We start from the raw sequence: 21,958 nt of genomic DNA, 5'->3' as shown, positions 1-21,958 counted from the left end.
AGGTGAGGGTGTAGGTGTGGTTGTGGGTGTGCTTACTTGGGTCTTTCCTCCGCTGTTCATAGATCCCTGTTGTGTCATTGCCTGCATCGTCAATGGTATATTGTATACCTTTTGCTCATTCAGGTAGAAAAGCTCGTAATTCCTCTCTGAGGTAGCTGAAGCCCTTGGTTTCTGGTTCTTGTTGAACAGAGCAAATAGGTACACCGTACACCTCAATCTCCGCCTTGGGCCTCAATAGAGTTCCACTCCCAATGAGAATCCTCTTCAAGAGATTGCCAGTGTAGGCTGCTACATTTTTCGGGCTAGCATGGATCTTATTGGAATCTCCCTTCGATAGCCATCTTGTCTCTGTCATCAAAGCCGACATTGCTGCAAACACAACATCGATATTTTGGCGATCTTTGGGAGAGATTTCGCCTGGTTCGTTGGGTAGTGAACTAGCGATGCTCAGTGAACTTTCACACCTTAGACATTTGGATAATTTAAATTTCAAATTCTAAATGATTTAAATAAAAATAAAATATTGAGGTGATTAGTAAAACTTAATTGTGAATAACTCATAAATTTTCATATGGATGAACATATAATTTACAATGATTACCAATTTTACCCCACAACTAACGGCCATGTAAAAAACGCTTATTTTTATTGCTTTAAACATTGAATCCATCCATCCATGGGCGGGCCATGGCCCATGAGTTAGGGTTGGACTGAACCGCCTGGGCTATGGGCCCAATCAGGAAGACTAAGGGTTCAATTATTAGGTTTCAAAAGGTCTGGACCCAGCCATATATTATATTGGCAATTTGAAAACAATCATTTAAGACCAAAAAAGCGAATAATTAAGTTTAAATTAATATAATTGTTATTTTTATGACCGTATCTTTCTTATTTCCAGGTAAAACGACAAATAAATTCATAATATTATTAATCTGTCTAATGAACTTCTATTATCAAAGTTACGGTATCTACAATGGCTGCAATAGTAAAACATTATTAAAATCACTATTGCAGTTCGAGCAAGTTTCCCTAATCTCCATTAAATTCAGGACTCCATTTCCTTCTCCTCCGTTTCGATCAAATTCAGGTTAGTCTGCGTTGTATCGTTGCTTGTCTTTCAATTTCGTTTGTAGTTCCTTGGATAATTGTTCGTTCCCGATTGCGGTTAATTCAATTTTTTTCTTCTAAGTTTCCGATAGAATTTCTTGCTGGAAATATAGATTTCATGGTATTCTGTAGTAGTTGTTCTGTTTGCCATGAGTTTTTTTTTTTCATATTCTTTTATTGCTTTCCAAAGACAAGCTTGGAAGTTTCCCGCTTCCAAGCTTTTAATTTTCTTTATTAATAAAGCACGTTATCTTTCTGTTATAGACGAAGTTGGATTAGGTGTTGATTCGCAGGTTCTTTGCTTTCAGTTTTGACTTCTTCTTGGGGCGAGCCGTTAATTGAATTGCGTGTTTGATTGACTGTTAGGTGTAGGCGAGGAGCTGTACTGGTTAGTGAATCGATCGAAGAAGACCTTGGCAGGTCTCCATCTTCGAGTTCTAATGTCAACTTCCTCAGATATCTGTCAGCTCTCTATCGCCTTCCCCTTGGCAATTGGAGCTCTGCTCAAGTCCGGTTCTGTTGTTGAGACTACACCTGTCTCTATATGAGATGGAGAGCAAGGAGACTGGGCCTTCACGCAGTTTAGAATCTGCTTCTCCGCAGGTGGCGGAAGATGAGCAAATTTATATGCGTTATTCATCAGCTGCGGAGATTGTTCAGTCGGACGATGTCAGTTCTTCCCCACATAAACGTAAGTATGAACATGCCTGAGTTGTGTATCTTTAGTTTGCATGCATAACTTAGGAACAGGATCAGAAAAAAAGGAATTAATCGCCATCCTACTAACCTTATTCGATGATCTATTGTTTTTGTTTTCTTCTCTCATCCTTATAAATCTAAAAGAAATTTGGTTTACTAAACAAATTGATATAAAAAAAGTAAAATGTGGTTGGGAAATTCAACTAATGACAGTTAACTTTCAGAATTCAGCTAATTTTTCCCCAGGGTTTTTAATTGTCAGATTCTTAGGTTTCTATTGTTTAGAAATATCAAGGATTAAAAGTTCTCGATAATTTATCTAATAACTAGTACAGTAGGCACTGTTTTACAGATTGAACCACAATCAAAGCACTGAAGTGTCTGATTTATCACACTCTATGGTGACCATGGAGAAAAGGAGAACCCTATGTTGTTCTGATGATCAATTTCTACTTCCTATCTCATTAATCTGATCTTGTCTTTCACCTTGCATTTCTGCATCTATGCTTTGACTAGAATATTGTGAATATTGTGACTTAAGTCAGCTGCGCTAAGCAGACCCACCAATTCTGAGCTCTCTCCATATCCCCGACAAAGGAATATTTGTGAGGAATAAAGAATCGGGTCTGTTGGCAGGTGTACAGGTAGGAGTTAAAGATTATATTTGCATTGTTGAGATGCCATTGAAGGGTGGGTTCTCGGATTCTAGAGGAACATTAGCCAGCTATTGATGACACATCAGTGAAGAAGTTGTGAGATTCTGGAGCACATATTGTTGGGAAGACCAATTTAGATGAGTTTGGGATTGGAAGCACCACTGGAGTTTCTGGTTTTTGGGTTGGATTTTCTCTCTCTCTCTCTCTCTCTCTTTGTTTCTGAACTTCTGATTCAATCTCTGGGTTTACTAATTCTCTTTTGTTGAAGCTGTTTAAAGCAAACCCACTTCACCACTTGACAAGAACTTACATTTACTCAGTTGCCTTGTAGTTCAGTGGTTGTTCTCCCAATATACCCTGCCTGTTTCATCTTTTAATTTGGAGTATGTTTAATTTGTCAGAGAGTATGTTTATTCTCATAGTCTCAATTCTGCTTGACAATGTTCAATTGGGTATGACATATTCTGGTTGAGAAGTTTATTGCAAACTCATTCTTTTGTAAGTTCTGAACTTACATCTTGTTGGTTTCTGAGAAGATCAGAAAGCCATACTAGGATCCATATCCACATAGGTGGGTTATCAAATTCATTACATGTGTGCATGATGGACACTGAACTCTATCACTGTCTTGAATTCCAAACTCCTTGTCTCCAATCACTGTTTTCTGGTAGTTTGAAATTTGTTTAAAGACATGTAAAACTCACATGAACCGTTCTATAGCACAAAGACACAAGCGAACCATCTTGGTTTTTTCTTCAAATTCCAACACCCAAATGTGCTTATCCCTTCCACAATCCCAATAGTATATTCACATTTTACCCCACAACTCAGTTTTCCCTCCATTATAATTGAAGTATTATTGTTGAAGTGAAGCCAAATAACACCACAACAACAACAGAAGCAGAGAAGAGAAGAGCAAATCCAGGGGTGTATATGTAACTTGCTGTTTTTGTTTTTACTTCCTCTTTAATTCTGTTTCATACTTCTATCTTAATAAGTTTTGTCTTATGCTCTTCTTCTTTTGTTGAAGGTAACTCCTTCGCCATAATATGCTAGCTCTTTAACTCTATTTCCTCACTTTCCAAAATACCCTTACTTCTCTCCTTATTTACTTCTTTCTATTATTTTGCTTTTGGTCCCAAGATTGCTATTCATTTCAGTTGACTGAGTTAGACTTTTTGGGGAACACATTTATGGTATTTGGAATTGCTTTTAAGTTCTATGCTAAAATGTACAGGAATTTCAGTTTTGTTATTTCTGTTATTATTTTAATGTTTGGGACAGCTTTTACCTTGGTCAGAAACAAATAATGTTGTGGTGCTAGCCTTGTGATCATTATCTTATCCTATGCTGATCCCATCTAGTTATTTTCATCCTTTTTAATTTACTGATCCGATATTATATTAGTTGAAAATGCTATGTATATGTAAAGCTTGTGTTATAAAATACTTATTCTGAAACATGTCTCTTGAAGGCTTGGAGCACTTTCATACTGCACCAGCGGTTGGTCAAAACGATTTGTCAGTTGACAGCCTCCATGAACCTCTGTTATTTAGGTCTAAGACTGGAAAAAAAGAAAGTTCAAAGCGTGAATTGAAATTGGACAAATTGTCAGAAAGTGAAAAGGTAAATATCCAAATTGCAGTATTTGCATTTGTCTATCAACTTTGATGCATCTAGATTTAAGTCTGATGACATTTATATAAACATAACTATATGATTCTCCTACTAAAAGGACTTGCCAGTAGTTCACTGCACGTAAATCCATGTCTGCTTACAATTTTATAGACATGAGTATGATTCTGTGATTGAAAGAACTTTCTATGCAGTTTCATACACCAAAACTGGATGAATATATGCCTGAAATATTGTTATCGTGCTATACATTGCCTGTGGTATATTGTGCATCTCTAGCTTCCATAATCTGTTGTCCAGGCAGACATGTCACATGAAGTCCAAAACTTTTATTTCCTCATCCTTGTATCTTTCAGTTTTCAACCTTTATGTTCTACAAGCACCATGTTTTCCTTTCTGTCAGGTTATTTGTTGCTTGACTTCTAACATTGTCTTCTACTTGGTACTTCCTATCCTATATTTTGGCTTCTTCATAAACTAAATCTATTGGTTCTCAGAAAAAATTTATTGTGGATCTGGTCAAAATCCAAAATGATGGGACTGTTGCGGTTGATGTGTTTCGAAGTGCGCCTGTAGCTTCAGAATTGCTGGAGCTTGATGCTGTTAATCAGGCGCCCACTAGTACTGAAGATACTATTACTGGATTCAATAAATCAATTCCAAGACTGAATATTGCCATGCTTATTGTGGGTACAAGAGGAGATGTTCAACCTTTCTTAGCTATTGCAAAGAGACTTCAGGCATGCTATCATCAGTCTTTGTTTTCAATTTTTTAGTCGTATGATTGTATCTCTGGCAGAATCACATGTGATGCATTTAGAACTTTTCCATATTTATGAATCATTAGTGTATGTTTGTCAACTTTGCAGGAATATGGTCACCATGTCAGATTGGCAACTCATGCTAACTTCTGCACTTTTGTTCGCTCAGCTGGTGTAGAGTTCTATCCACTGGGTGGTGATCCTCGGATTTTGGCAAGGTGTAAGTGGTCAATTTCTGTCTCTGATGTCTTTGACTATTTATCTGATGGATGCTCAATTGGTTTATTTGTGCCCTTTCTTAATGTCAACCCCTTCCCCCCCCCCCCCAAAAAAAAAAAAAAAAAAGAAAACCCCCAAGCAAATTGCTTCAACACCCCAAAACAAACGCCTTCATGCATTGACACCCCTTTTCCACAGTTGGACTTACACTAGACACATTAGTCCAATCCGTCAGTATTTTTCTGTTAAATCACTGTTTGAGTCATTTTAATTCCAAAACTACCGCTGATTGTATACAAGTTTACAATGTTAACCTATCCTACCTGCAATGTCTTCTTCCTCTCCCTTTATTTTCTAAAAACCCTGAACTGCCATTGAAAATCAAAAGCCGAGCTTTTTGAAATCCAAATCAAGTTGTAAGAATAAAAATCAACAAAAACATTTCATTATAAAGTCAATTGGTACAAATCAGCAACACCAAATTTGCTGAACTTTCGATTGTGGTCAAATTGGAAATTCTTCTGCTCTGTTTCTTCCTCTCTTTTCTTTTTTCCTTTTAGTTTCAGCTATTATTTTGCGAGAGATTGATTGATTGATTGATTGTTAGTTTCTTCCAATTTTAGAGTTCTTGACCGCTCAAACTTGAAGCTCTACTCATTATTCCTTTTCCTTCTCTGCAGTTGGAAGAAAGTTTCTTTCAATTTCAGCTTCTTCTTTTGCACAAAGGAGAGAGATGCCTTCCTCTGTTTCTTCTTCTTCTTTCTTGTTTGTTTTTAGTTTCAGTTCTTCAGTTGTGCCTAAAAGAGAGAGATAGAAAGAGAGGAGGATTTCAGACTGATAGATAAGATGAGATTATTGCTGCATACCACCGATCATTTTTCTTGGAACGGAGGATATGAGTGGTTACATTGGTCTTTCTATTTTAGTTGTGAAAGGGTATAATGGTATTTTCATATCTAATACTAACCATTCTAACAGAAAAGGGGATGAATGCTTTTCAAACTTAAAATGGGATGTCAATGCATTACGGCTTCTATTTTGGGGTGTCGGTGCAATTTGCCAAAAAAAAATAATAATAATGTATATGTGGTCAAGGCCTAATATATCCAAGAAGCTACTTTGGTTTTCAGCCTCAATGGAATACCACATCAAATAATGGAAGGCAAATGGTGAATGGCACACAGTTTGTAGTGTTATAGATCCCTTAAGATGTCAGCGTGGTGGCTATTCAGTAACCCAATGGCTGGTATTAGAATATGCAGCAGTGCTTTAGAACCTCGTGTACCATTAAAATAAAATGTTTCAGCAACCTGCCTGAGGATAATCCATTGGGGTCCAAACCCTGATATAGCCAGGTCAAATAGATTAGGTATAGTTCAGGGTTTTCCAGCAAAATTGCAGTCTAACACAAGGGTTAGATCTAAAATAATCAGCATGAATGAAAAATAATACTTCGTGAGAAATGCATTCAGATTTTGTTACTTTAGAAACCCAGCAGTCAAATCAAAGAGTAGCAAGTGGTCATCAAATTGGAAACGTAATGGTACTCCGAAAACAACACTAAACAGGTTTAGAAAGAAACTTTAGTGAGCAAAAAGGTGCTGCTGCAGCAGTCGGGGAGGGCTGTGTGGAAATAGACCATTGGTGGAATCAGTGGGATTGTACAAAACTTGAAGACCTTAGATAACAATTAGTGGAAATAGAACTTGCAAAAAATTGGAAAGAGTAAAGTAGCGCGTGCAAGAATGAGTGAAGAGAATCTAAATAGAACTTGAAGACCTTATTATTATATTTTTACTTTTTAAGGGTCTTTGCTTTTTCAATAATTTCATTCTTTTTTGGGAGTGGGAAGGTGTTCTGTGGGAGGAATAAAAGAGAAAGGAAGAGAGATATTGACTAGGCCTCCCACATAGAACTTGACCAACATCTTACCAGTCTTCTTGCAATCCAACCAAGGTTGTTGTTGCTTCTTTGCAAGAACATTCTGCATCACTTAGAAATATAACAAATATTAAGTTGTATTGTCAAAATCATAGGGGCAATATGACCCTCTACTGCTTTATTTTTAAATTTGTAATAATAGCGGGAAATAGTAACTCGTAGTCTCGTACACACACAAGGAAGAGAATCCGAAGAGGTTGGCAAGTGTCAAAGCGCTTGATGAATTAATTTTCTGGGTGCTGATAATTATGCTCACTGTATTTCATAAGCATGCATTTTACTGGACATTTTGTGCTCTATCCAGGATTTTTTTTCTCTAATATGTCTGGTACACTGTTGTGTTCGTAAGAGCTTCCCAAACTAAAAACTTTTTTCTGAACAACAGGTATGGTAAGAAATAAGGGATTTCTTCCATCTGCACCTGGAGAAATAGCTTTGCAGAGGAAGCAAATGAAAGACGTAATTTATTCGTTGCTTCCAGCTTGCACAGAACCAGATATAGATACTGGTGCTCCTTTTAGAGCTCAGGCAATAATTGCGAACCCTCCTGCTTATGGTGAGTTCTCCCATGTGTTGAAAATGAAACTACCATTTCACTTGTCTCCCTTTTGTTGTTGTTGTTACTCTTTTTGATGGATAATCAAAATCTTGATAAACGAAAAAAGAACTTTTGTCTTATTTTCTTTACTAAGTCATTTGTGATCCTATGTTTTGAAATTTTTCCACTCAAAGATGCACACTAATTGTTTTTAATCCAGCACTTTTTTTTTGGATGAATAAAGAATATATTGAAAGCAAGAAAACAAGAGAACAAGGCCTTTAAAAAGAAGTTCGAAAAGGAGAATTAAAACCCTAGGAGACAACAATAAGCTTGTTCCTTGGGGTATCATCAACAGGGGAATGGGGAATGGCCATCAACCTTGAGGAAACATCAAAATATATGGCATTTCAAATCTAATCTATAGAGCGGGATTTGGGAGTCCATCTCCTAAGATTGGGCTCCCACCAAAGGTGATGGATCAAGGCACAATACACTAGCTTACCAATCCGATTGCAAATGGAAGAGCCTGAAAAGTTTCTTAAAATCCAAGACCAATCTCGAAAAAATCCATAGGATCGCCTCGAATGGGGCCAAATGGAAGCAATGGCTTTTCCCAGAGAGATCTGGAGAAGGGGCACGAAAAGAAAAGGGGCATTCCCCATAATCCAGCACTTGATTCTTTAGCTTATGCATTTCTTTTCTTATTGTTGAGTGTGCTTCAGTTGTCAATTGTGGAAGTTCTAACATAGATTTAGTGAAATGCATCACTCTTGATGTAACATATTTTTATTGATACAAAGAGCAATAAATTTGTTGAGTCTTGAGAGCAGATCAATGTACATGGGAATGTGCATTCAAACAATGGTTTGGATGGGGAATTCTTAAATGTTGGATATCGAATCATGGACAGTGAATAGGAACGATCAATGTATATAGGAATGTGCATTCAAACAATAGTTTGGATGGGAAATTCTTAAATGTTGGATATCGAATCATGGAATGTGAATAGGAACTCATCAAAAGTTCATTTATCAGGTATCCTAGAAAGGAAGAACAACAAGTTTATATATAGGATCAATCCCAAAAAGAAACCGGGTGTAAATGACCTAATAGCCATTTTTTAAGAGCATCTCAAACTAAAATTAGATCAGGACCCTGATTAGTGGGATGAGTTTGTTTCTCCATTTTTTCTGGTGTTGAGATGTCTTAGACTTTCTTTCTTTCCTTTGGAGAGTTTCTTTTAACATTCTGAGATATTCTTATTCTTGTAGGACATGCACATGTTGCCGAAGGTCTTGGTGTACCCCTGCACATCTTCTTCACAATGCCCTGGACGTGAGTGATTAGTAATCATTGTTATTATTTTAATTTACATGCCTTGCAATTTATTTTCCTTTTTCAATTGAAGTATATACATAATGATGGATATTCTTACTGCTTGGAATATGGCTTGGTCGTTGATTTCAGGGGCTGTTTTGCTGCCCTGGTGATGAAAATTTTGCTGCAGGTGAATAAACCTAAAAACTAAGACCAGAGTCAACAAATAATCAAGTATAAAATAGCAAACAATTTATCAATAGGGTAATGTATTAAATCGATAATATCGCTAAATGATAATTATTTTCTAAGTTCATGTATGTCTCAAATACATGTATATTTCTTTTCTTTAAAATGATAATTATTTTCTAAGTTCATGTACGTCACAATTACATGTATGTTTCTTTTCTTTTGCTTCACCTTCAAATCTTTTTCATTTCTACTGTCGGGAGAATAATCCCATATCAGCTACAAACAAGCCACTTGTCTCCTTATACACTTCAGAGTCTCTCCACCTAAAAATCCAAAATTTTGGGATGGAAACTTTACATGGTATCATGGCTGAGAGATCATGTGTTCAACCTCTTTGATGTTTCTTCTCCTAGTTGCCAATCGATCTTGTACATGTGCAAAGCTACAATTTTAAATTATGTTTTAAGTTGATTAAGGTAAATTTTGATATTTCCTCTAGAACATTTTATTATATGGACACCTAATGAACATCATCATTTTGACAAGGAGGATAAATTTACAAGATAACATCTTCTATTGTCTCCCTCTTCCCTTTGCTCCACTATTGAATGGGCAAGAGATATAATCTCACTGAAAAGGCAACTGATTTAAAGTACAAATCCACTGTTTAAATTATTTTTTCGGATGAATGATGTATATATGAACTCACAAGGGGAGAAAAAAGAGGGGGGATCTGGAATCAACCTGGCTCTGGGGGTCAAAACCCGGCAATTTGGTGTTTCAAGCATTGCAATTACAGAAGATCTTGCCCAGCTTGCTGAAGTTACTCAAGGCCGTCGAACCCTAGAAGCAAGGAGATCCTTCGAACCGTAGCTGCAACTCCATCGATCTAAACCTTCATGCCTCTGGGTTTTGAGGAGACAATAGTAAAGCCAGATCTACAGCAGTTCAAGGAAGAAATAGAAAAAGTTGGCAACTGTTTGGCAGCTGGTTACTAGGTTTTCGTCCAACAGTTCTGGAAGTGGAGAGACGCTGGTGGTCCTTCATTGTGTGTCTCTCCGCCTCCTTCTCTCCATCTCCTCTCTCTTCATCTCTCTCTTCTCCTCGACCGGTGTCTCTAGAGGCGGAGAAACACTAGTGGTCCTCCGCCATGTGTCTCTCCGCCACCCTCTCCTCCTCTCGCTCTTCTCCTCCTCCTCCGCCTCTCGTCGTGCTCTCTTATCTAAGCACCCTTCTCCTCCCTTTGGTTTGTTTTTGTAGAGGCTAGGTCGATCATGATCTTAGATTTGAGATCTGCTCTCTTCCCTTTGCTTCTCCTCCTCTCTTGTTCTCTCCTGAGGTTGGGTCAAACTTGCTCTCTTCCCTTTGATTCTCTTCTTCTCTTTGTTTCTTCTCCTTCTGTTTCTTTGGTGGAGTGGTCGAGCTACATATCAGTTCTGTGATCCAAACTCCCTCTCCGCTACTCCTTTTCTCTCTTCTCCTCATCTTCTCCTGTTCTCCCGGCCTCTGTAAAAAGAAGAAGGGGTGTTTGAGGCCATTTTAGGGTTCATCTTTGTTTGTTGAGGTTTCCAATCTCGATGGCTCCAATGGCTCCTTGGTGTTGGGGGAGAAGCCTGAAGGGTATTGTTGCCGTTCTCTTCAACTCGACTCCGAACTCTGATACGGATTCTTCTCCTCTCTCCATCTCTCCTCCACTCTCTCTCTCCCCTTTCTATTTCTGGGATTAGCTTCATATCGTTGAGGGTTCTTTTCCTCTTTGGCCTCTCTTAGTTGGGGGGTAAGCCATAAGGGCCATCATTGTTGATCTCTCCATTTCAGGCTCAACCTCAGATCCAGATTCTTCTCCTCTTCCCTTCCTGTTTCTGGGGTTCGCTTCAATTCGTCGAGGGTTCTAGCCATTGATGGCTTCTTTAGCTTTGGGGGAAAGCTATGAGGACTATCAATGTTGAACTCTCCGACTGTGTTTTGAACTATGATCTGTTCTCTTCGTTCTTTGTTTGAATCTTGTGATGCTACCTTCGCTGCAATTGTGGTGCTACGGCATAAGTCTATGTACATTGTTATAAGAAAGTCTTCTCATGGCTAGAATCGAACGAGAGACTGCGTTGGTTTAGGTGGGGCCCTTTCTATGTATGGCTATGGGCCTCTTGTGCTATATAACTAGTTTTCTTTTATTGTTGCTCTCAAATGTTGCTAGGCTCGATGCCTCTTGCTTTGGCATTGGGCCACTTGTTCTTGTGTATCGAGTTTGCTTCAATTGTTGCTCTTAGGTAGTTGCTTGGCTCAATGCCTCTTTGGTTGCTTGTTAGTTGAGGCACTTTGCCTGGGCTTTGTCACTTGTGCTCTTGGATTTCCTTTTATTCTCTTTGGTAATGAATTATTTAATCATCCAAAAAAAAAGATGGCTCTGGCCCTCTGGGGTTCAATTCTTTGTTGGAATTGATCGATGTGGTATTAGTGTGCACCAATACAATACATGTTGTATGTGGTACCACCAACCAACCACCCCAAAAGAAAACTTTGGTATTGTGAGACAGGTGATGGTCTTAATTTGGCTTCATCTGGAGTTGCAGTCACAGTCATTGCAGTTTACCGAGGTTCAAAAGGTAGACTGATAAGGGTTCCTTTGCAACTCAGTATCTCAGCCTTCTTTTGTCTTTCTAAGAGCATGTTCCATATGGTTGTTGCATGAAAACTATGTATACCAGAGAATAATAAGTATTAGAAAAGATTAATGTTGGAAACTATGGTTGCATGTTCCATATGGTTGTTCCATGAAAACCATGTATACCAGTGAATAATAAATATTAGAAAAGATTAATGTCGGAAATAACTTGGCACACTTGTGAATGGAAATATTTATTACCTTATCTCCGACGATCAGACGCCAAGTGAAAGTATATTGGGTTCGACCACCTAACACCTTGTGATAAAACAATATCAGTACATCTATTTTATGTTATGCTTCAAAACTTTATGTTGCATATATCCTAAAAGGTTTCATGTGTGCCTTGATCATTTTCATCAAAGTTGTCGTCACATACACTTCCAAGAGTTTTTTTTGGAAACTATAATTTTCATGCATATAATGAGTCATTCCTATTAGATACTCTGAAAACCACCCTTTCAATATGATCCAGATACTGATTATAATATTCTATATACCTTTTGCAAATCCTATTTTCTAGAAGACTAGCTTGTAGTTCCAAAGGTAAAATCATTCTGTATTTTCATGTGAATGCTGTGTTTGTTATCGTTTCATCTGGAGCTCAAACTGTTTGGGAAGGTCAGTATAAGCGTATACATTTACAATTCCCTAAACGTGCAGGCCATGATCCCATGGTCCTTGCAGATGGAGCTCATACTGCATTTCCTATACACAATACCAAGGGAGAAGAAATATCTTGGCAAACGTTCTATATACTCCTCAGGAGTCGATCATTTGAACTGCTAGAGAACGGTGGTGTAAATGGATACGTCAAGAATGCCATTTATCTGCCTGTTGCTATTGTTATTGTGTAATAATGTTCAGCATTTTACATTAACACTTAAACTTTTAGGAAATGCTAGTGTAATTTTGTATGTTAAAAACATAGATTTGTTTACCTGTTGCTGTTCGTATTGTGTAAGAAAAATGTTCAATATTTTACGTTAGAGCCTTATATTTCCTAAATTATCCACCAGTTTGTTTACGATTATGAATCATATTAAATTATACCAAATTCTTGGAGGGAAAGATGATCATTCCTAAACTACCCAAAGCAGAAAAAGACTCAATTGTAATTTCCATTGAAGCATGGCTGGATTACACGAAGATCAGATAATTTTCTTCTGGAAGATAGCAAGATCAATTTTCTTCAATCACATCAAATTAAGTTCCCCCACTCCCCACCCCACCCCACCCCACCCCCCTCCCCCCCCAAAAAAAAAAAAAAAAAAAATTTCTGTGTCAAATTGATATGCCTTTTGTCATTGTTTTAGTTTCTCCCAATTGAGATTTGAGGCAGTGAGCACCTTCTTACTTACTTTTATATATAGGCAGGCCAACACATGAATTTCCGCATCCACTGGCACGTGTATCTCAAGCTGCTGGTTATCGGGTATGCTTTGGCAGTGCCTAAACTTATGTGTTCTGTGAATTGAACATCTCTGTTATTTTCCTGTATCCACTTTCTTACAAATTTGATCATTCTCCATCCAGCTTTCATACTTTATAGTGGATTTGTTGATATGGTGGGGCCTTGGAGGATTCGTTAATGCATTTAGGAAAAGGAAGTTGAAACTTGCTCCTATTGCGTACTTCAGCACATACCATGGATCAATATCTCATTTGCCAACAGGGTATATGTGGAGTCCTCATCTTGTGCCAAAGCCAAAGGGTAATGATCTCCTGCATTCTTCTTGACTCTTGAGTGCCCTGATAATCAGTTTTCTTTCTCTCTCTCTTTTTTTCCCCCCTTAGTGTCGATTGTGTTTTGTCTGTCATTGTGTGAGTGCTGTTGTCAAAGATGTCCTCCTGAGAAATTCTTAATTTTGGTTAGTTCAGGGAGTAAATTCCATATTAACACCTTTAGATGGAAGGCAGGTAGTGAGATATTTGGAGGTGATAACTCTATGCATACCTTGTTATAGTTACATTCCATGTGGCAAACTTGGATGGATATCGGTGGGTCCATGTGGTACCCACAGTAATCTCACTGGTCATGCTTCAGCTCAAGAGAAGCTGGAAAGTTCCCTAAAAGTGATCCTAAAGTCTGTAATTTTTCATAAATGCCAGTATTCTCAGCACTTGGAATTGGTTTTTAACTTTATGAAACTTATTTTATTAAACCACATGAAAGTGATCACCAGTAGTTGATCAGACTGAAACCCTGTTTGGGTTGCTTATGGGCCTACTTGATTGAACAAAAGTTTGGATTAGATTGATTGTCAAAGAAGAGCTAATTGGAATTAGATTTACTGAATGATGCAGACTTTGAAGGTTGTGTAAATTGAGCATGGGAAGGGAAATTATGGAAAGTGAAATTAAAGACCAGGACTCGTGGGGAGAAGGGAATCCTACAAGGGCAAAGAGGATAAAAAAAAAACTAGTTATAACTTCAATAAAAAATAGAGTTAAAGAAATAAGAGGCTATTGAAGGAAGACAAATCTTAGGTGTTGGCTTCAACCACCAAACAAGAAGCAGAAAACCAGCAGTAAAACAGATTGTTTGAGGATAGCTGTTATTCACAACACCACGGCGACCTGAGGTTTCAGTTAATGAATCACAGTGATAGACATGCTAGAAATGCACCCCCAAAAAGCATTAGAAACCCACAATCCAATAGTGTAGACCTTGCAACTGGATCTGTTGCTGGGGTAAAAGTTCAGATCTGGTTGGCAGTGAAACCAAACTTCAGAAGATGAAAAAGGGGGAAGTTTCATAGGGTTAGGTTGCATATCGAAGGTCTTCCATAATTCCTTTGCTGCTTAAGCACCATAAACAACTTAATCAAATCATTTCATCAAATCAGAAACCTGCCTAGGTTACAACCTTACACTTGAAGAAACAAATGAACACTCCTAATCAAGTCTGGTAGCCGAAACATGGTCAGTGGCACTCGAGTCAATCCAAGGGCTGGAGACCACCGATGCGACATTCCATCCTCTGAGGCTCTGAGACCAATACTTTTGGTGTTACTTGACATACAATCATTTGTATGTGCCTATTATGGGGGGGGGGGGGGGGAGGGATCAATAAACCTTTTGATTCTTAGTTCAGAAATGGAAGGGCCTGCTTTTACCATTAGGAATAGGTAACTCATTCCCTGCCTTATTTCTATTGCATTCAATCTTATCATATCACCTCTTGTAATGCGATATTTTGGAATCACCGGCAATACCTCATTGTAGGTCCAGGATAATTCTCTATTCCATAGACATTGGGCTATTTAGAAGTAGCCAATCAAAAATTCTTTGATGTACTAGTACTAGCAATACATAAAAGATGGTTTACATAAAAGATGCTTTCTACATGCATTTGCCTAGTAAATGGAGGCTCGAAAGCCTCATTGTGCTAGTGTGTGTAACTTATACATGCGTTCAGGCACAATGGTGGTAATAATCAGCTAGTACTCAAGGAGCAATCAAAATGTCAGGTTAAGACGCTTTACTAGCAGTAAGAAAAGCCTTTACCTAGGATGTTCATATACGGGAAGAGAAATCTGGATTTGGAGGCTGAATAGAAATCTTGCAGATCTGCGTGGAGAACAACATTTATCATTTCTACTATAATAATATTTTATTCTTGAAAAACACATTTAGTGCAGTCTTTGCATTGATATGTCTATATATTTTAGGGTCTATATGAATCATAATTTTTTTTTATTGGCTTTCTTATCTGGAATATTTGCTGGAAGTTTCTTATGTTTCATGCATCATATGTTGGCACTGATTAGAACGACTGTGCTTAACTAATTTGCAGACTGGGGTCCATTAGTTGATGTTCTCGGCTTCTGTTTCTTAAACCTTGGGGCGAAATACCAACCTCAGAAAGAGTTTATACAATGGCTTCAAGATGGACCAAAACCTATATATATAGGGTTTGGGAGCATGGTAGGCCTCTTTTTATTAAATGCAAGAAGCATAGTTTCTGTTAGTTATTGTTGCAAATAAGATGCCTCAACTTCCTGCAGTTGATTTGTGTAGATCCCTAGTTTGTTTAAAGCTGGTATTGTTTTATTTTTAACTGACCGTATTTTCTTTTTGAATATCATTTGGCAAAAAGTGGCCATTCCCAATTTCCTAACTTCTTGTTAACATTATCTTTGATTCCTAACTGATTTCATGCATGTTTGATTGAGGGATGATTGATTGCCTATTGAAAGCTCTACTGCTTCGTTTATATATTATAATAACTTAATCAGTGCATGATAGGACAAGTACCAAAATTCCCGTGGAGATTTACCCACATACCCGTATTACAATGATACATACTGTCAAAGACATTCTTGTGAGATGCTTTTCAAATATAACTTTTCAGGCGAAGGATTCTATCCAGTCATTTGTCTGGGTGTGCGCCTGTGCCAGACTCCACCCGGTGTGGAATTACCACCACACCCATGCATCTTCATGGTGGGTGGGGCAGTATTTTGCACCCAGACACAGTTAAAAGCCAAGGTGCATGACCGGGTGGTGGTCTTTCAACCCCTTCTTATTGAACTAAAGTTGAAAATTCGTAAGAGGACAGGAGAGAGGGTGTAATTTACCCTGCAGAAGAGGTAGTCTGAAGTTGCAAAGTTGAATGGCAAATTTAGCACCTAAGCTGAAGGGTTTGGAACAGAATGATAGCATGAATATGATTGGGCTGATGGAAGTTTTAGTCAGGATACATAAAATAAACAAATTGATGCAACAGCTGAAAACCAATTAGCAGATGTAAGTCACAACCATCTTACTAAATTCTGCTCAGTGAATATTAACTAAAGAATTTGGAATTTGTACCCTTGCCCTCGATGAACTTCCTGAGCTCAGATTTAAGTTTGAATACTATAAAGATGTGATTTTTAGTGTGAGGATATGAAAACTGAGGGTTCTCCATCATCTGAAACTTCTAATACTGGAAAAATATGTTCAACTAGGTGCAAATTTCAAACAGCAACATAATCAAATACCCCTTTAGAGCATGGACTATGGACATACAGAATTGTTCACAGGATAGAAATGTGGAACTATATCAAAGGATCTTGTTTTTGGTTAAAAAAAATTTCTGGAGCTCTATCTAGGTAAACTTGGTAGAAGGATTTGGTAAGATGTGATTGCCTTCTGTTGGACTTATTTGGACTAGTTGGGAATACTTTAATTGATCTGAGGTAGTTAGTTCTACACTTATTTTTTGATTTTATCATTTTTTACTGACAACAGCTATGATGATATTCTAGTACTGGTTGTTATCATGGTTTGCTTGATTTCTTACGATGTGTGTTTTGTTCTGCTTCTTAAATTTTTCATCAGAGTTTAATATCAAAGTTGAGGGCCTTCTGATCTTGCATTTGACTTGGGATTGTTTTTGTTTAATAGTAAATTCTTTTTGGCTTGTCATGCATGCACTATAGGAGGGGGGGATCATGAAGGAAAAGGAAATCCAAGTTCGAAGTGGAGACAAATGAATCTGAAATGAGCCAGAAGCTTTTCATGCTTGCTCCACCCACCCAGCCACCCCCCACCCCCAAACCAAAAAACCCAAAGAAGAAAGGAGCATACTGACCTGAACATCATCGTTGAGTCGACATTTCAACCTTTCAAATCCTCCTTAAAGAATCTAGGTAAATCAGTAGCTGTTTATTTAATGGGTCAAAACTAGTTCAATTATCCATGATCAGTGAACCGCTTGGGTGTTACAAAATACAGACTGGATTCTGGAACCAGTTTAGAACAAAAACGAGTTTGTGGGTAGTCCAGCTTCATCCATGTTTATAACAGTAGATGTCATTCACCAAATATATGCTCTTCACTGATTTTCTTGTGCCAAAACTACATGATGTGTATAATATGATTGGAGAAGCTAATTTACATTTACAACTGATGGACTATATTGTTATATGGTAGCATGAGCATTTTATAATCTTAATCTGTTATGAATGAAGAACTTTATAGCCTATGCTATGTTTTACATAAGAAAGGTACTGTTTGTCCATTTACATTCAATATTTTATTGCTGAAGATATACATTGTTGTATTTCTAGCCTCTTGAAGATGCACAAGAGACTACAAACATTATTTTGGAAGCATTGAAAGATACAGGACAAAGAGGGATAATTGGACGGGGTTGGGGTGATCTTGGCATTTGTAAGTTTCCTTCCTTGGCTTCAACATTTTATTATTTGATATTATTCTATGGTGTTTCTTTACCAAAATGGGAGATGGCAATCTAATGATAGATTAAAAAAATACCCTGTTGGAGGCAGTTCAATAGGGCCTCTCCATCTCAGGGACATTCTCCCCTTATTGTTCGCTGTACAGATGATTTTCATTAGAAAATTCAAATCCTCTTTCCAAACAATCTGCACATAGCCATCAGTCATTTTCAGTTTTGTGTGGTGGATCAATTTATTACAGGTGTTGAGCTTGAGTTCATGCAGTAGATCAACTAATCTAGATAATTTAAATATTATTTTTCTTAAATGCTAATTCATGAGTTGCATTTTGACCATCTGGTTTGAATAGTCTGACCAAGCTGTCATCCAGCCTGACACTCTGCTCAGCAAGTCAGCTTATAGTTTTTAATTGAAAATCTTCCCACTGTATAGACTTTACATGAGAAATAATAGGACCTTAAGAAAAAATCACGGGGATGAATTAGTACTTATCCCAGTTACGAAAGTGCCAGTTGGAACTGTGTTCATATATGTATTGGGAATGTAAATGCAGCTGATGATTGGGTTGAGCTGATACTGAATCCTGGGAATGGCAGCTGGTGATTCAATGTCCAAACCCCATTTGGAACCATGTTTTGCATACATATTGGGGAATCTAAGTTGTACGTTCAGCTATCATCTACATGGGTAGGTCCATGCGATTGAGTAGAACAATACATCCATCTCCCTGGTTTCATCCTCAAATTGAGCAGAATTGCATAGTTACATTAGATTCTGTTACCACATTAATCATTTTCCACAATTTCTCAAGCTTATATTGGCCATGTGATGATTTGGTGATCGTTTAAATGCAATCATGCTTGGATACAACTAAACTAGCCTCTATCTTGCATACTTGATTCAATGTTGACTTTCCTGGTACAAATTTTCTTATCATGCACTCTGATTTGCAGTTGAAAAAACCCCTGAACATGTATTCCTTATTGAGGATTGCCCTCACGACTGGCTGTTTCCTCAGTGCTCTGCTGTGGTGAGTTGCTGTGTATTTCTTGTGCATAATATTTTATTACCTGGATTAGTGGAGAAGAGGACTATCAAAGGCTATGATAGCTTAACAAAATATTCTTTATGGGGAGTGATTCTGCTTTTGTTATAATGTGAATCTCAACATTTGAGACTATTCAAATTATAAATTCAAGCCTTTTTACTGGAAGTTGAAAGAACAACTTCCTTCGAGCAGCTAATCTGAGCAATCCAGAGGTTCTTTATGGAACTCTGAAGCTAAAAGCAGCAGAAACTCAAATTCTGCAAACCCCAAAGCTGCAATTTTATTGACCCATCCTGGGACCTTTGGGATTCTTGACCAGCTTGGTTTACCATTCTTACCAGTGAGCCGTTTTCTCTAATATTAATGTACACTTGAGTTGACTTCCTTGCTGATCCTTTATAATTGTTTTGGTCCACAGTCAGGTGCTATAACAACCTGGTTCTGGCAGTTAGAACTAGAACGGCCCAATGTCAGAACTCAGCAGCCTGTTGGTTGGTCAACTGTTGTTGGCCTTAACAAGTTACAGACTTAGGGGTAGAATTTAGAGATGAGCTGACCTTCCTTTTGGGTAAAGTTCTGAGAGTTGGACCAGTAAGTAAAATATGGTCTACAAAACTTGCTCTATAGCATTCTACCAATCAGTGGAAGTTTCCAAAGTGTTCACTAGAAGGGACTTCATAAGACTGACATTGAACCGTTTGTAGTAATTATATGGATCTTCAAAATGTAGTAATTAAACAGTAGTTTCTATGAAAACATTTCAGAAGCGTAGTAAGGTGGTTATTAAATAGTGTGACCTGTCTGATGGCTCATCAATCACAACATGTTGGTTTTCTTTCGTCATTGCAGTTCTCCATCTACATCAACTGTTCAGTGAGATTCTCAGTTTCAATTTCTCATACAAATTGCAATCGTTTTATTGCTGATATACAGGTTCATCATGGTGGTGCTGGTACAACAGCCACAGGACTAAGGGCTGGGGTAATATTTCCTCTTTAGTCAATCAATTTAAACTTTTGCACGACCTTATTGAACAAGATCTGTTATATAGGCTCGTACCTCTGTATCCTTGAGTTCTAGTTTAAACTTTTGTTTCTTTCACTCTTAAAAGTGCATCAATAAATTAATATAAAATTATGCTTTATTAATGTTTATCTCTGGAAATAGTGGTTTATAACTTTATCTAATGCCCTAACTCGTCTATAATTATGCCAGTGTCCAACAACAATTGTACCATTCTTTGGGGATCAATTTTTTTGGGGTGACAGAGTGCATCAGATAGGGGTGGGACCAGCGCCGATACCTATATCTGAGCTAACTACTGAGTCTCTATCAAATGCAATACAATTTATGCTTCAGCCTGAGGTAAGTTGATCTGCATCTGTGCAATCTCATGCTATCAGTTAAGCTGTTTTAAGCTGGATTACTTTTCTAATCTCTTAAATCAGTCAATGGTTGTCAGTCTGATATTTTATGCATAACCTATTGTTTGTCTAATACATTATCCAATATCTGTATTCTTGTAATAAGATCATTTAATTTAAAATTATTCTTTTTTGGGGTTCTAACTATGAGTGGCCGGATTATATAATTTGACAAAAACTAGATGGAAAAATGTTTGAAAGTTTATCACATTCAAGCCCATCCCCTGTGAATGTCTCATGTACTAACACCCCCCCCCCCCCCCTCCTTCTTCTTCTTTATTTTGAGTGTATTCCCATGAAACCCCTCCTTCAAGACATGAAACTGCACATTGGTAAACAAGAGTTTAAAAGGTTTTCATTTCCTCTTTTTTTTTCTTTTTTCTTTTGGGGGGTGTAAACAAGAGTTTTATTCAACAGCAGATTTAGAAATGGATTGCACATCTGATATCTTTTGTATGGGTATATGCTACGAACATGGAAATGTGAGAGGTCTTGGTTGACAATGAGATTTGAAACTTACAGGTAAAGACACAGGCAATGGAATTAGCAAAAAAGATGGAGAATGAAGATGGTGTAGCTGAAGCAGTTAATATGTTTCACCGTCATTTACCTGAAGAGCTACCAATGCCTACTTCATTGTTGGAAGAAAATGACAAACCGTATATATTACAGTGGTTATTTGAACAAGTTGAAAAGATTTGCTGTCTTCCTTGTTCGTAGTAGTACAGTTTCTTTTCCTTCGATGTTGTTTAGACATTTCTTTATTGTTTAGGGCCAGCCATATCTGGTCTTCCATTCATTTAATTGCTATGTGTTTCCTGTTGTTTGTGAAGATAGATTGAAGACCCCCACCTTATTATTTCTAGGTTTTATTCTACTATAGATTTTACCCCCCAAAAAAAAAAATTCTTGTATCGAGAGATTAATTGGAGATTTTTGTTGTATTTTATTTTTTTATTTTTTTGGATGAATATATAGGTTTTTTTTTTTTGTAATTCTTAGTTATGCTTTTATTCATTCACTTCGAGATATAAAAATATTATATCATAATATCAATCGGTATGGATCAAAATTAATATTATTACTGATACTGAGAGCTAGGTCATGACCATAATCCGTATAGTCATCATTTCTCAATTCCAATCGACAGCTGAAAACATGACCATACACTAAATCGGATAATATATAAGATCGTTTAGAAAAAAGGTAAATTTCCTTGAGAGACGCATGATTTGTTCAGAAACTTCAACCCACTACAACTAAAATCGGTTTAAATGACAAGCAATTGCTTGTTAGGGTTTGCTGATTCCTCGCAATGACGGCGAAGTAGATGCTACAGTTCCAACATTTTAGCAATGTTATCCTCATTCAGCACAGGAGTTTTCAGTGTCTCGTTCTGGACAAGCAACCAAAATCAGAATTGAATAGAAAACACTGAAGTCTCCTGAGATAATTCAAACCTTTGAGCCTAAGAAATCTTGGACAGTTCTCAACAAAACTCTTTATTTGGCACAGAAGTTCACAGATGATGTAGTTTAACATATCCTTTACTTTAGTCTTGG

General features: G+C 37.4%; 1 protein-coding gene across 1 annotated transcript; it reads left to right on the top strand.

Moving 5' to 3' along the window:
- Positions 1-974: 974 nt before the first annotated feature.
- UGT80B1 (UDP-Glycosyltransferase superfamily protein) lies at positions 975-21,875 on the top strand. The gene is made up of 15 exons (XM_089164385.1): positions 975-1,087; positions 1,474-1,798; positions 3,937-4,088; positions 4,595-4,837; positions 4,967-5,078; positions 7,404-7,574; positions 8,831-8,894; positions 13,111-13,168; positions 13,270-13,447; positions 15,533-15,663; positions 17,793-17,895; positions 18,878-18,954; positions 19,906-19,953; positions 20,188-20,337; positions 20,919-21,875. The coding sequence occupies exons 2-15, from the start codon at positions 1,657-1,659 to the stop codon at positions 21,114-21,116; spliced, it is 1,827 nt and encodes a 608-aa protein (XP_089020511.1). The 5' UTR covers positions 975-1,087; positions 1,474-1,656; the 3' UTR covers positions 21,117-21,875.
- Positions 21,876-21,958: the final 83 nt, after the last annotated feature.

The sequence above is a fragment of the Hakea prostrata genome, chromosome 7 (assembly GCF_041222555.1).
Source record: "Hakea prostrata isolate BN-2017 chromosome 7, UWA_Hpros_2, whole genome shotgun sequence".
Lineage (NCBI taxonomy): Eukaryota > Viridiplantae > Streptophyta > Magnoliopsida > Proteales > Proteaceae > Hakea > Hakea prostrata.
This window is presented reverse-complemented; position numbering and strand designations above follow the sequence as displayed.